This window comes from Boleophthalmus pectinirostris, unplaced genomic scaffold, assembly GCF_026225935.1.
Source record: "Boleophthalmus pectinirostris isolate CB_2022bp ecotype Guang Dong unplaced genomic scaffold, ASM2622593v1 HiC_scaffold_19, whole genome shotgun sequence".
NCBI lineage: Eukaryota > Metazoa > Chordata > Actinopteri > Gobiiformes > Gobiidae > Boleophthalmus > Boleophthalmus pectinirostris.
In genome coordinates this window covers 37726299-37741337 of record NW_026571140.1, presented here as the reverse complement: position 1 = coordinate 37741337, position 15039 = coordinate 37726299, and the positions used below count along the sequence as shown (strand labels likewise).

Sequence of the window (15039 nt, the reverse complement as noted above, 5' to 3'; positions counted from 1 at the left end):
TAGGCCACGATACGATACATGCCTCGATATGACACATGCCTCGATGCATAGGCCACGATACGATGCATACCTCGATACATAGGTCACGATACGATGCATACCTCGATACATAGGCCACGATACGATGCATACCTCGATACATAGGCCACGATACGATACATGCCTCGATACATAGGCCACGATACGATACATACCTCGATACATAGGCCACGATACGATGCATACCTCGATACATAGGCCACGATACGATGCATACCTCGATACATAGGCCACGATACGATGCATACCTCGATACATAGGCCACGATACGATGCATACCTCGATACATAGGCCACGATACGATGCATACCTCGATACATAGGCCCGACGATACATACATACCTCGATACATAGCCACGATACGATACATACCTCGATACATAGGCCACGATATGATACATGCCTCGATACATAGGCCACGATACGATGCATGCCTCGATACATAGGCCACGATACGATGCATGCCTCGATACATAAGCCACGATACGATACATGCCTTGATACATAGGCCACGATACGATGCATGCCTCGATACATAGGCCACGATACGATGCATACCTCGATACATAAGCCACGATACGATACATGCCTTGATACATAGGCCACGATATGACACATGCCTCGATACATAGGCCACGATATGACACATGCCTCGATACATAGGCCACGATACGATGCATGCCTCGATACATAGGCCACGATACGATGCATACCTCGATACATAAGCCACGATACGATACATGCCTTGATACATAGGCCACGATATGACACATGCCTCGATACATAGGCCACGATACGATGCATGCCTCGATACATAGGCCACGATACGATGCATACCTCGATACATAGGCCACGATACGATGCATACCTCGATACATAGGCCACGATACGATGCATGCCTCGATACAGTGCACTTTTGATTCAATACGATATATGCCTAAATCATGGCTGTGATACTAAAAGTGTTTGTTAAACCACTTCTTGTGCAAAGTTCAAAATGAAACACAAACATTTTAATCATCAAAACAGCGAAAATGTTAAATATTTTGCATAAAAGAGTTTCCGTCAACTAAACAAGTAACAAAACTGTAGTGCTGTAACAAAATATTTGAGAAAAATATACCAAAAAATACTCTTGGCCATATATCGATACTGCAGTCCACGTTATCGATACTGTATCATCACATTAGGTGATACGATATATCGATATTTCAGTACTTTACTACTACTAACTACAATTTCTTTAAAAAGTTACTCAAGCAAATGCAGTGATGGGAAGTAACAAAATACAAAAATTAAAGGTGCACTGTGTAACTTTTTGGTTGGGGGTCTGTCACCTGCTTGTTTCTATGGAGATGTCATTGTTTTGCAGGGAATGTTCCACAGTGTGACATTAAACAGCTCTACTTTACATTTATTCAATTACAGGTGGTTTTATAGCTGAGAAATACCTTAAAAAACAGACATTCTGAGTGTGAGCGGGGTCGCCTCTCCACAGATCTGACCTGTAACTAGGTCTGGTTTGGTCTCCATGAAGATGGCCATACCGGTTTGTCAAAGCCTGATCCCGTCAGATCTCAGAAGCTCAGCAGGACCGAGCCTGGTCAGTAGTTGGATGGGAGACCACAGGTAAAATCAGGTGCCACAGGGGGGCGCCAGACACAAAAAAACTGTTGTTGTGTTCTTAGGCAAGACACTTCACCCTCATTGCCTAGTATGAAAGTGGTGTGTTGAGTGATGGTGGTGGTCAGAGGGGCTGATAGCGCAGATTGGCAGCCTCGCTTCCATCAGTCTGCCCCAAGGCAGCTGTGGCTACAGTAGTATCTTACTACTACTGAGTGTGGAGTGAATGAATAATGATCTGTAAAGTGCTTTGAGTATCTTGAAAGGCGCTACAATGATAAAGTAATGAATTAAAAAGATAGAAAGGTTTAATACCATATTGTGAAACATTCCAGACAAGGTAATAACATCTCCATGGAGACAAGCGTTTGACGGACCCTCCGCTAGAAAAGTTACGCAATGTACCTTTAAGTACAGTTTACTTCCTTTTTACTTTTACTTCACTCAGTTTGAGAGCAGGTATCTCTAATTCTACTCCACTACATTTTTTTTTTTACTGAACTAAAAGGTAAACAATTCTTTTCATATGATCTGAGCAGTTGTTTTAGCACATTGATGGTAACATCCTGACAGAAGGTTTTGGGTTCAAGTCCCGGCTTTGAGCAAACAAAATTATCAATATGAAATTCCATAGATCAAAGGAAGAAGTTGTTACTACAGTCTGTATCAATATCATAACATTTAACACTTTAACAGATCTTATAATTTGAAATACTTTTCCTTTTTACTCTGAAAGTACATTTTTAAACGGGTAATTCAATACTTTTACTTAAGTAATTTTTTGTCCCTGTATCTGTAAATTAAGTAACAAAATTGAGTACTTCATCCACCACTGATCAAATGTAACTGAGTACTACCACCTCTTTTACTGTTATATTTATATTTTTACTGAAGTAACAGCACTCTTACTTGAGTAAAAGTTTTGGTTCCTCTTCCCACTGTGAGTAAATCTACAAGTGACAAAAGTTTTATGTTGAAAATATGAAATGCTACGAACATTTGTGTTTCTTGCAGCTCCTTCAGATATGATTTCTGTATTTATCCTTTGAAATACAATATTTTACACTATTTTATAAATTTACTTCAAATTATAAATCCGATGTTAAATCCGGAGTTATTTTTTACTTGATTAGTGTTTTCCCCAAATTCACAAACAATCTCACCGCACTTCAACATCTTTTATTTTATTTATCAAATTGAATTCATTTTGTGTCAGAGTGAAATAGAAACAGCATCTTGAGTCGTTTTTACATAAAGTGAATATACAGAACAGAACACACAGTGAGGATGTAGTACTTTTCTCCGTTTAAATGCTTTGAAATAGATCAAGGTTGCTACAGAAACAAATCCAAGTTGGAGTGGACAGGAGTGGAACATTTTAGTTGAAATAAAGCTGCGTTATGTAACTTTTTTGGTTGAGGCCACCTGCTTTTCTCCACTGAGGTGATATTGCTTCATCCAGATTGCTCCAAAATACGAAGTGTTGGGAAGGTGACTTTTAAAATGTTTTCCCCTACAGATTACAGATTACATACACCAAAATGTAGTTTGTAACGGAATCCATTAAATTACTTAAAGTGAGTAACGTAATCTGAATACTTTGGATTACTTGATTTGCTGTAGAGAAGCAAAGACGAGGAAATCTTCACATAAGATATTTAGTTTGTGAAAAGAAAATAAAAAGCCCAGACTTTACTGAACCAAATTAAAAATATTATTGATAGAAGACGAGGAGACACGTCCGTGCAGCATGATTTAGTCCTGCTAAATCCTGTTTTAGTCGATTTTTTAGACCTGGTTTAGTCCTGGTTTAGATCTGGTTTAGACCTGGTTTAGTCCTGGTTTGGTGTTGGTTTAATCCTGGTTTTGACCTGGTTTAGACTTGGTTTAGTCCTGGTTTAGACCTGGTTTAGTCCTGGTTTGGTCTTGGTTTAGTCCTGGTTTTAGTCCTGGTTTAGTCCTGGTTTTGACCTGGTTTAGTCCTGGTTTAGACCTGGTTTAGTCCTGGTTTAGACCTGGTTTAGACCTGGTTTAGTCCTGGTTTTGATCTGGTTTTGACCTGGTTTAGACCTGGTTTAGACCTGGTTTAGTCCTGGTTTTAGTCCTGGTTTTGATCTGGTTTTGACCTGGTTTAGACCTGGTTTAGACCTGGTTTAGACCTGGTTTAGTCCTGGTTTTATTTCTGGTTTAGACCTGGTTTAGCCCAAAATGTGATCCATTTATTTCAACAAAGTAACTGTAATCCTATTACCTCTCAGTGAAACTAACTGTAACTGAATACAGTTACTCATAATTTGTACTCTGATTACGTAACGCCGGTACATGTAATCTGTTACTCCCCAACACCGGCGATATGGCATTAGCTTATATATTTCCATGGAGACAGGTCAGATCTGTGGAGAGGTGTCCCGTCTCTCCGTAAGCGATGATGGTTTTAAAATTACTTTTAAGCTAAACAAAAAAATAAACTGAATAAGTATAAAACAGATGAGTTTAATGCCATACTGTGCAACATTCTGGGAACATCTCCACGGAGAAAAACAAAGAGTGATGTGAGTTTTAATCACGACAGATTAAACAGAAGCTGCTCACATCATACACAGCGAAAACTGGAGGGTTAAAATTTTAGGGTAAAAATATTTCAGAGTTGTTTTTAACACCAAAAGTGTTATTTTAACTATTTGAAAGTTAAATGGGGGTTTGAATTGGAGTTATTTGTCAGAGTTGATGTGTTTGAGGTTAATTCAACTTCTCTTAGTGTTAATTTGGCTCTGCCCATTCACCACTTCAAACTCTTGTGAGAAAAGACCAGTTTGAACCAGTTTTGTACATAATTTCATCTTAAATTAACTAAAATAAAGTAAAATTTAAATAAAACACCTCTGTGTGTTGTTCAGCTAAATCAGAATAACTCTACAAAGTGTTATCTGTTTACTCTCAAAATGTTAATATAACTCTGGATTTCGGGGTTAAACAGGAACTTTGGTCCAGTGTTACTTAATTAACATTTCCAAAAATGTTAAATTAACTCTAGAACAGATTGGACTCATATAAACTCTGAGAAAATGTTAAAGTTGATTCTGTGAGAGTTGATTTTAACACTCCACTTTTTGCTGTGTAACTGCAAACTGAAGGAAAACGGATCCATGAAAAGAACAGAATGAGTCTTGTAAAGTTGTACGGACTTTAAAAACATGGAGGAGCCCATTTGGATGCCCACCTGCTGATGTCATGAAGTGTGGGCCAAAGTTTAGAGCCCTGAACATGATACAACTACAGGTTTGTATGTGAAGGAGAGAAAATTACAACATAGTGGATTAAAATAAAACAAAAAAAATTTGGTTTTGCTGCTGATCTGTGAAAATTATTATATTGCCATTTGTAAAAACACATTATTGAGTAAAGTGTAGGAAGGTTCCACTGTGTTTACATTAAATCATAAAATTATAAGACTAAAACCGAGGTGGAGAGACAGTTATAACTCTGTGTGTAATAAAATATGTAGACTGCATAAACAACAATGTTAATGTACTAAGTTTGTTAACAGTTCACCAGTAGGGGGCGCTCACACGACGTCAGAACATTTCAAAATCTTTATACTTCAAAACTGAGGTGGAGAACATCTTTATTTTTATTTTTCAATCCCGTAGACGTGAAATTTAAACCTTCTAGAGCCAATTCCAAACAAATTATTAATATTAAAAAATTATCTTATGTTTATGTTTATACTTTTTATTATCCTTGCATATTGGCTAAATGAAAAAAAAAAAATAATAATACAAAAAAAAAAAAAAAATTATGAAATGATCCACACAAGTTAAACCATAAGTTTGGAGTGTGAAGTTTCTTTCAAAAACTGTAGTTCTCTGCCCTTGATCTGAAATTATTGCAGTTTGAATCGATGCAATTAGTAAATCGCAGAGGCTTTTTTAAGTATCATAATTTCCTCCACAAACGACACAATCTCCTGTTTTATTCTGCAAACAAACTGCCCTGTGCCCTGTAGTTTTTAGTTTATATTTCAGTTCATATTTCAGTCTTTTTATCATTTCATCTGGACGTGTTTAAAATGCAAACTTTGAACATCACATTATTAATCATTATTATTAAATTATTTTCTTCTTAAATCACAAAACTTCTCAGAAAAGAAAAAAAAAAAGTCGATATTTTGTCCAAACCGTTCAGGCCTGACCACAGATCAGCTCGTTTGTTTTTCTGGTTTGGAAATGTGTGCAAAAGCTGCACTGTGTAACTTTTACGGTGTGGGTCCGTCACCTGCTTGTTGCCATGGAGATGTTATTTCTTGTTATTGCCTGGCGCCACCTAGTGCCTCCGCTCAATTTCATTTCTCTCCAGCGACTAGGTCAGGAATCGGAATACACTTAACGTTTTGCAAGAACCTCGGAAGTGCGAGTTTCAGGCACTGCAGCCAATCAGCGAAGACACAGACATTCTGTGTTGGCAACGATTCCCGAGATCGAGGATTTAAAGCCGGAACAAAGAGAATGTTTGGTGAATTTTATCAATGGAAAAGACGTTATTGCCCTTCTTCCCACGAGATTTGGGAAAAGTTTAATGTACCAGTTAGCCCTGTTAGCGGCGCATTACATACGTCACGATCAAATAGAGGGTAGCCCCGGGTTTGACTGCCCCAAATTTAAGACTTTTTTAAGACCTTTTTAAGACCAACATCGCACCCATTATGCGGGCGAAAAACACCAGATCCAGTTTTAATAATGACCAACCAACTACTATATCTAGAATCTAAGGCTACGTTCAGACTGCAGCCTGAAGTGACCCAAATCCGATTTTTTGTCCCCTATGTGACCTGTATCTGATCTTTTATTGACAGTCTGAACGACACAGATCCGATTTTTTCAAATGCGACCCAGGACACTTGGATATGTGCTCCTGAAACTGATACATATCTGATCTTTTGACATGCGACTTCAGTGTGAACGGCCAAAGCGCATTCATCCGACCTACACGTTATCAACAAGCCACAAACGTCACTATTCTGCGCTGAAGTAGGTGAAAATTGTTAATGAACTCTGTGTCACTGAAGTGAAGCACATCACCACTCACCACTCTTGGCTCCGTCTCCACATCCACACGTTCCTTTCAACGGACGTCGCTGCCGCTGCCCCACAAAACACCACGACCAAAAACCTCGTCCTTCTCCTTCTCAATCTCCTCCTTAAAACAAGTAAGTTGTTCATGTTCTGGCTCCGGTACGAGAGGAACTTTAAAATCTCCAGGTGCTCAATGCTCGCGTCCATGTTTGGACAACTTCCGTAAACACAGAGCACGCTCACTGCGGTTGACGTCATCGTGTCTCCAGTGCACATGTGGGACACTTTCGGGCCATTTAATGTTCACACTGGAGATCACACACAAGTCGCATTTAATTGGAAATGTGAACGACCTCGCAAAAACATCGGATTTCACAAAAAAATCTGAATTGAGCATTAAGCCCTGCAGTCAGAACGTAGCCTAAGAGCCACTGTGGATTAAACCTGCACTTCCCCATGATCCATCCAACGTCTTCTTCAGCTCTACTGATTGTTTACTCATTCTCGCTGGCGCCAGAAACCAAAGTATTGTTTGCACATACTCCAAACTGGACGTTCATTCACGTTACAAGATTTCACGTTGTTTTTTTTCCCCACCCTCCATTTAACATCGCACTACAGCCCGGTTGAGTTTACAAAAAATAGGCTAATGAAATTTAAGACTTTTGTGAAAAAAATAAGACTTGGACAACATAATTTAAGACTTTTTAAGGCCTTAATTTAGGGACATGAAATTTAAGACCTTTTTAAGACTTTTAAGACCCCGCGGCTACCCTGACATAGCAGAGATTGGTTAAATAAAAAAAGTACCCGCCTACCGTCGAGCGAACGAATCCTAATGCTGCGAGGTCAGACGGTTTCTACAAAGTGAAACCATCTGATGAATCAGGCTAGGAATGTTCCACAGTACGGTATTAAAGTCATTTACCTTGCATTAATTCAGTTACATGGGATTTATTGCTGAAATAAAATATTTTAAAAATGTATCGTTACAATAAATGGGGTTGCATCTCCACAGATATGACTTGTAACCTGCCCACTGGCTAGTCTCCATGGTAACAGATGTCTTTTAAGCCATAAACTGAAACATTACAAAAAAAATATCATCTCCAGGTGGTGGACCCTCTACCAGAAAAGTTACACAGTATGTCTTTAAGTGCGAAAAAATACATTTTGATGAATTTAACATTTTGATCAGGCCTCAGAGAAATTCATTTTTTTTTGTTTTTGAAATTTTGTCTCATCTCAAGTTGAAATTGTAGAGAAATTGAGGCAGTACAAAAAAAGTTACTGAGTTCATGATTAGTTACACGGTCAAATTTCGCAGTATCAAGTGCCAGTTTTAATTCACACCCAAATATTTCTGAACCTGCAAAAACCTTTTACCAACGTAGTGCTACAAAGATTATATTTTGGTTAATGTTCGAGCAGGAGTCTCCAACCTTTCCCCCGGTGACCGACTTTCACAAAACTACAAAGTGTATTTAGATGCCAATAAACATGAACCATAAATCAATACATCAGTGCACAAAATTCGACGAGTTTTTACGAGTTAACAGACATGTTTGATCAAATTTAAATCAGCGTAATATAGAAAATTCTTTGGGCAGCTACTTGGGATGGGATGGAGAGGTCCTGGTAGCTCCCGAGCTCCAGGTTTGAGACCCCTGTGTCCGAATGTCAGGTCTGGAGGGAAGTTCTACAGTTCAAGAAAAGGACTGCTGTATTTTTTGGACTATAAGTTGCTTTTTTTTTCATGGTTTGGGTGATTCCTGCGACTTATACTCCGGTGTTACTTATTTAGTAAAATTTTCACACTGACAGTCGCGAGGCTCTAGTCTTGTGTGTCAGTATCTGCTACTACTGTACCACTTCATTCTACTGCGCATGTCTCCTGCAGAAAGAGCCTCTGTCCTGCTGCAAGTAGTGAACTATTCAGCCGAAAATGGTAATCGAGCAGCAGAAAGAAAGTTTGGAGTGAGCGAGAAACTTGTGAGGGACTGACGGAAAGTGGAGAAAGTGGAGAACACAGCTTCATGGCAACTGGGAGGATGCGCCATGAAACTTTCCTGGAAGTCACTGGATGAATCGACAAAGCCTGGACTTCAGTGACACCGAAACCATCCTGTCGGGATTCAGAAAGACCGGAATAATTCTAACTGGAACTGATGCCGAGTCTGACGACAGCGACACAGAAGAGGAAGCAGCGCGCTCTGTTTACCCCCGGAGGTCACGGAGTTGCTCAGAAGTGACACCGAGGATGAAGAATTGAATGGATTTAGAGTTTAGAGATTTAGATTTAGATTTGGAGTGAGTTGGAGAGTTTGGTAAACTTGTTCTGTTCTGTTGTTTATGTTATAGTTATCTGAAGAACTGTTCAGGCCACGTTTATCAAAAAGAAAATCAGAACAAACATTATGAAATTTTGTACATCTGTTAAAGAGGTGGAGCTCTGGAACAATTGTACAGAAAGCCTAAAATTGTGCACCAGTCTCTTTCACTTTATAAAGATGTTTTAAATGTTTAACTCTGGACAGATACATGAATTATGATACTTAGTCTGTGCTGTAGTACTTTGCTGTACCGTTTCTGATTTGTTTGTTTCCTCTTGCTGTATTTATGAAGATGAAACTGGGGACAAGATGACGCTCTGATAAAGGAATAAAGGGCAAAGACAGAATAGCTGGGTTTCACGTGACGTCACAGGGTTACGTTTGTCAGCACGCAAAATCAGATGGAGGGCAGGAAGTGAACTGACTGGAGGAAAATGCCGATGTGTTGTGTAGTTTACGGGTGTGCCAACTGTTCTAACCAAGAGAAGGAAAAGCGATTTTTTTTTAGAGTACCGAAGATAGTCGTCCACAAAGGTCAGAAATGGGAAAAGCTGACAGAACAACGCCGTAAAAAGTGGATTACAAACCTGTTTGCGGTCGGGAGGAGCAGAATTCGCTAATGCTCGTGTCTGCAGTGACCACTTCGACAAAGGTTTGTTACAAAGATAAATTGTTTTTTGTGGTTTACCTAAACATAAACGAATCATTAACGACTAACGGCTGACGACGTTTGTTGACATTAAGTAGTTTGGATCGAGGTCACTGCTGATAAACTGCAGTTTTTCCCATAACAGTCTATACACATAAAATAAGAGAAACACTCACCCCGGCGAAGACCAAACAATAATCAACATTTAGGCATTTTGCACCAAGGTTGAGGACCCATCCACTGACAAAAAAAATTCTATGCCTCCAAACTTTTGTACTTTGCCTTCATCTGTTGTCTGGTGTAGAACGATGTCTGAAGAGCTAAATAGTTCGTGATCTCCTCTGCCTCGATTGTCGGCAAATCTTTTACTTCAGTCGAAAATTCTCTCATTTTCATAAGATCAGGGTCAAGCCCAATATATTTGTCGACTAACTGCTCGTACTTTTGCCTCGCTACTGGCTCTAAATCCTGACAATAAGAACTCTTCTCCATATCTGTGTTCTCCAGAGCCGTGTTTGTCGTGTTTGTCTTCACTTCCTGCCCTCCACCTGAAATTCGCACATCACCGTGATCACGTGACTGAAACCCTCCTATTAGTTCAAGCTTCAGCCTACACCTTTTCGGTCTGTGTATGTTAAATATGACTGTCTCTGAAATAATGTCAAAATATACCTGTGACTGAAATAAATCATCAATAAATCATATGTGACGTTAACAGTCTGTTGTTCTCTGTTCTATTGTTTTTACTAGAACTTGATTTTCAAGATGAAATGTCGGTTCCTGGTCTCTGATTTTTTTAAAATGCATTTCCCCCAAAAAGTGTGACTTATATATGTTTTTTTCTTCTTCCTTATGCATTTTTTGGCTGGTGCGACTTATACTCCGGAGCCACTTATAGTCCGAAAAATGCAGTATTTTTAGAGTTATAAGGAAACATGGTTATGGTTAAAATTAAGGAAATGTTTAAAATGTCAAAACATAAAAATATTTAGTCCTGTTCAGAGCAACAGAAAGCGATTCCTACCTCCCTCCAGACCCGACTATCTGGCTCTAACCATTTATTTTTCGATTTTCCAATTCATCCATTAGTTAGAAAAATTGTGCAGTGACTTTGGCGATAAAAATAAATACAAATCATTATTAATCAAAGCAATAATAAATAATCACTGGTATAAAACGTTTCAAATTGCTTCAGAGGATTGTAGAAAGAGTTTTATTTTTTTCATAGGTTCAAAGTTTTATCGCTCCATCCAGTTTGTCCCGAGTGAAGTTCTGGAGCTCGGTCTGGACCCTTGATTTCTCCTTTTGTCCAGTGCCGGTTCTCCGCTCGCTCTGCTCACGAACACGGTAGGGGGCGCCATTTCGAACCTCAAGTCCCCCGCGCTCCTGTTGGCCCTCGCCGACCCCTTCCGCTTAGTCCTCGGCAGCGGGGAGGGCAGGGGGAAGGACAACGTGGGTCTGTGGGTTAAGTTCGAGTTGTCGCGGTTGGACGAGGAGCCGAGTTTGGCGAGCGCTACGGGAATCTCCTCCAGGGATTCTGCGGAGTCGGAGTGGTACTCGGAGGGCGGGGCGGCGGCCATGACGGGGACCATGACGGGCGCGGGGACGGGTGCGGAGGCGAGAGGGGGCAGGGAGGCGCGCAGGGGGAAGGAGGGGAAGGGCAGGCGCTGGCCCAGAGACACGGTGGAGACGGACGTGAGCTCTGCAGAGGAGAGAGAAACAGAAACTGTAAAGCCGGTTATTATGATGATATTTTAATACCAAAGAATCAGTTTGTAAGAATGGTGGAAAATTTGTGGTCCAATTTGATTTTTATTGATTTTTTATGACACAAAATTGACTCCTGTGAGCTTTAAGCAATGTTATAATGTTGTTACCTCCTCAAAAACAGACCTGGAGCTGTGTTTTGTTTCATTCACACATGTTTGAGTAACTCTTTATTAGTCTGTTTACATCTCCAAGACTCCAAATGCTCTGTTCCACCTTGTGATGTCATGAAACGGTACTTTTTAAGTTAACAGCTTAATCATCCAGTTGATACTAGTGAAGGTGTGTGGAGTTTAAAAACGAAGAGAAGCACTTCCTGTATTATCACATGACATCACAAGGTGGAACAGAGTGTTTCCCATCTGAGAGAAGAGCTTGTTTTAATTATAACCTTTAGGAGCTTTATGTTTCATGTTTCTGGTTAAATTGCTGTATACATGGGGTTGCTGTTGTTTTTAATTATTTCAAATGTATGAAAAGTCCTATACAAATAAAGTTTGACTGATTAATTGAGCTACATTACTACGTGACATCACAAGGTGCAACAGAGTGTTTCCCATTTAAGAGCTTTTTTTTACTTTAACCTTCAGGAGCTTTATGCTTTATATTTCTGTCTAAACTGCTGTATTGCGGTGGCCATACTGACTTGTCAAAGTCTGATCCCGTCAGATCTCAGAAGCTCAGCAGGACCTGGTCTGTTTTGTACTTGGATGAGAGACACTGGGAAACTCAGGAGCCACAGGGGGGCGCCAGACACAAAAAACTGTTGTTTGTCCTTAGGCAAGACACTTCACCTACATTGCCTAATATGAAAGTGGTGTGTGTGCGTGAGTGATGGTGGTGGTCGGAGGGACCGATGGGGCCGATTGACAGCCGCACTTCAGTCAGTCTGCCCCAGGGCAGCTGTGGCTACAATAGTAGTTCACCATCACCAGGTGTGGAGTAAATGAATAATGATCTGTAAAGCGTCTTTGTGACAAATGTCTGTGAAAACCACTATATAAGTAAAACTTACTGTAAATATGGATGAAATAATGGGCTGGAGTTGCTGTTGTTTTTAATCATTGTAAATTTTGAGTTGAATGTGAAGCACTTTGTTCTACATTTCAAATGTCTGAAAAGTGCTTTACAAAATAAAGTTTGACTGAGCGATCAATTGATAAATATACAGAGTTTGTGTGTTAAACGTGTGAATGAAACAAAAGACTCCGGGTCTGTTTTTTGATGAGGAAACAACATTATAACATAGATCAGACAATAGTGTAATATGGACCCTTTAAAATGGTCTTGATGATTTTTATTGAAAAGTGCTGTATAAATAAATGTAAAGAAATCCTGATAAACACATGACGTTTGTCCATTACGACAGTTTGTGATGTTTGAGTGTGAGGTTTTGTACCTGCAGGAACAGCACTGAGCGGGCGCTCTCTCGTCACTTCAGCCGGAACTTTACGCACCTTCTTTTTCCTTTTCTGCAAAACAAATGAACCATAAAAAAAAACATTTTATACTCATGTTTTAGATTGTATTAAGCTCATTTCAACAATTGAACACTCATAATGGGTCTGCTGGAATCTGCGTTAGAAACAGGAAGTGAGCATGTGCGTTGAGTGGTTCCTTCGAAATTATGCAACTGTGCTGTAAACAAGGGTCAAAGCTTTTCAAATCTGCACAATAGGGAGTGATTTGGTTACTAAAAATACTCGACAGCACTATGATTTTGTAAAATAAATGCTTAAACTGTGCTCCTTAGACTGTCCCTGTATTTTAGACAGAATTTTGATGTAAGTTGAGGTAAAACTATGATACATTTAACAAATAATAATTAGAAAACATGAAAACTTGTCATATGCACTAAGGTAAGGCTCAGTGTCTAGTAAATACATTTAAGTCAGTGTTATTTCCGGTGTTTTTTGCGTGAGCTCAGACCTGTGTTCGTCTTTGTGGGGTCACTGCCTTCACTTCAGTCGGAGCGGGAGGCGGGATTTCCTCCTCCACCACCGGAGCAGACGCGCTACGAACCCTCCCGTTGGCCACACACCTGTACAAACACGCACAATAAACAACATTTGAGATTTTAGTTTTAATCATTCTGAAACAACTGACTCTCAATTCTCTACAAGCAGCTGTAATTCAATTTAGTACCAACAGAGGGCAGTGTTGTTGCAGCGTTGAAATCTGCAAAACTGAATCCAAGCCCTAAATATATTACATTTACCTTTTTTGTACACAATCAAATAATTCTGCAGATAATTATTAATATTGTTTTCTAAAATTCTCACTGGGTTTAACATCAACACATTCCTCCTGTTTTACTTCTCTTCACCTGCTCCTCTTTGTTTTAGAATCGATTTTAACATTTTACTAATCACTTTTAAAGTTCGTTTAGGTCATTTCAGAACTTTTAACCCAGTACGAGCCTCCCGCAGCCGCAGATTCTCAGGCAGGTCACTGTGGCTGTTCCAAAGTCCAGACTCCGGACAAAAGGTGATGGAGTTTTTCAGTCCGGGCGCCTCGAGTTTGGAGCGACCTGAGGCCTGAGGAGATGAGGCTCGCACCATCAGGATCATCTTAAATCGCTTCTTAAAACTTGTTTTTATGGGTTGGCCTTCTTTTAACTGGTTTTAGCTTGGTTTTATTCTTTATTTATTTTTATTCTATTTCTCTTTATTATAATTTATTGAATTGTTTGCATGATTGTCTGTTTTTGTATGCTGTCTGTCTGCTGTTTTATGCTTTTTGTATTGTTCTTTGCTGCTTGTACAGCATTTTGTAAACCCTGTTTTGAAAAGTGCTTTATAAATAAAAAAAAAGAAAGTAGTAGCAACAGTAGTAGTAGTAGTAGTAGTAGTAGTAGCAGTAGTAGTAGTAGTAGTAGTAGTAGTAGTAGTAGTAGTAGTAGTAGTAGTAGTAGTAGTAGTAGTAGTAGTAGTAGTAGTAGCAGTAAAAGTAGTAGTAGCAGTAGTAGTAGTAGTAGTAGTAGTAGTTGTACTAGTAGTAGCAGCAGTAGTAGTAGTAGTAGCAGTAGTAGTAGTTGTACTAGTAGTAGTAGCAGTAGCACTAGTAGTAGCAGCAGCAGTAGTAGTACCAGTAGCAGCAGTAGTAGTAGTAGTAGTTGTTGTACTAGTAGTAGTAGCAGTAGCAGTAGCAGTAACAGTAGTAGTAGTAGTAGCAGTAGTAGTAATAGTAGTAGTTGTACTAGTAGTAGTAGCAGTAGCAGTAGTAGTAGCAGCAGCAGTAGTAGTAGCAGTAGTAGTAGTAGTAGTAGTAGTTGTTGTACTAGTAGTAGTAGCGGTAGCAGTAGTAGTAGCAGCAGCAGTAGAAGTAGCAGTAACAGTAGTAGTAGTAGTAGTAGTAGTAGCAGTAGTAGTAGTAGTAGTAGTTGTTACTAGTAGTAGTAGCAGTAGTAGTAGTAGTAGCAGTAACAGTAGTAGTAGTAATAGTAGCAGTAGTAGCAGTAACAGTAGTAGTAGTAGCAGTAGTAGTAGTAGCGGTAGTAGTACTAGTTGTAGCAGTAGTTGTAGTAGTAGTTGAGACCAGGACCAGACCAGGACTG

At 39.5% G+C, this 15039-nt stretch overlaps 1 protein-coding gene across 1 annotated transcript in view; it reads right to left on the bottom strand.

Annotated features, from left to right (window-relative positions):
* Positions 1 to 10954: 10954 nt before the first annotated feature.
* The window catches only part of zdhhc1 (zinc finger DHHC-type containing 1), a 42212-nt gene continuing 38127 nt past the window's right edge, over positions 10955 to 15039 (bottom strand). The window contains exons 9-11 of the mRNA XM_055154346.1: positions 13413 to 13524; positions 12883 to 12955; positions 10955 to 11418 (exon numbers count right to left, since the gene is read on the bottom strand). Of these exons, the coding sequence (XP_055010321.1) occupies positions 10955 to 11418; positions 12883 to 12955; positions 13413 to 13524 (649 nt within the window). The remainder of the gene's footprint in view (positions 11419 to 12882; positions 12956 to 13412; positions 13525 to 15039) is intronic.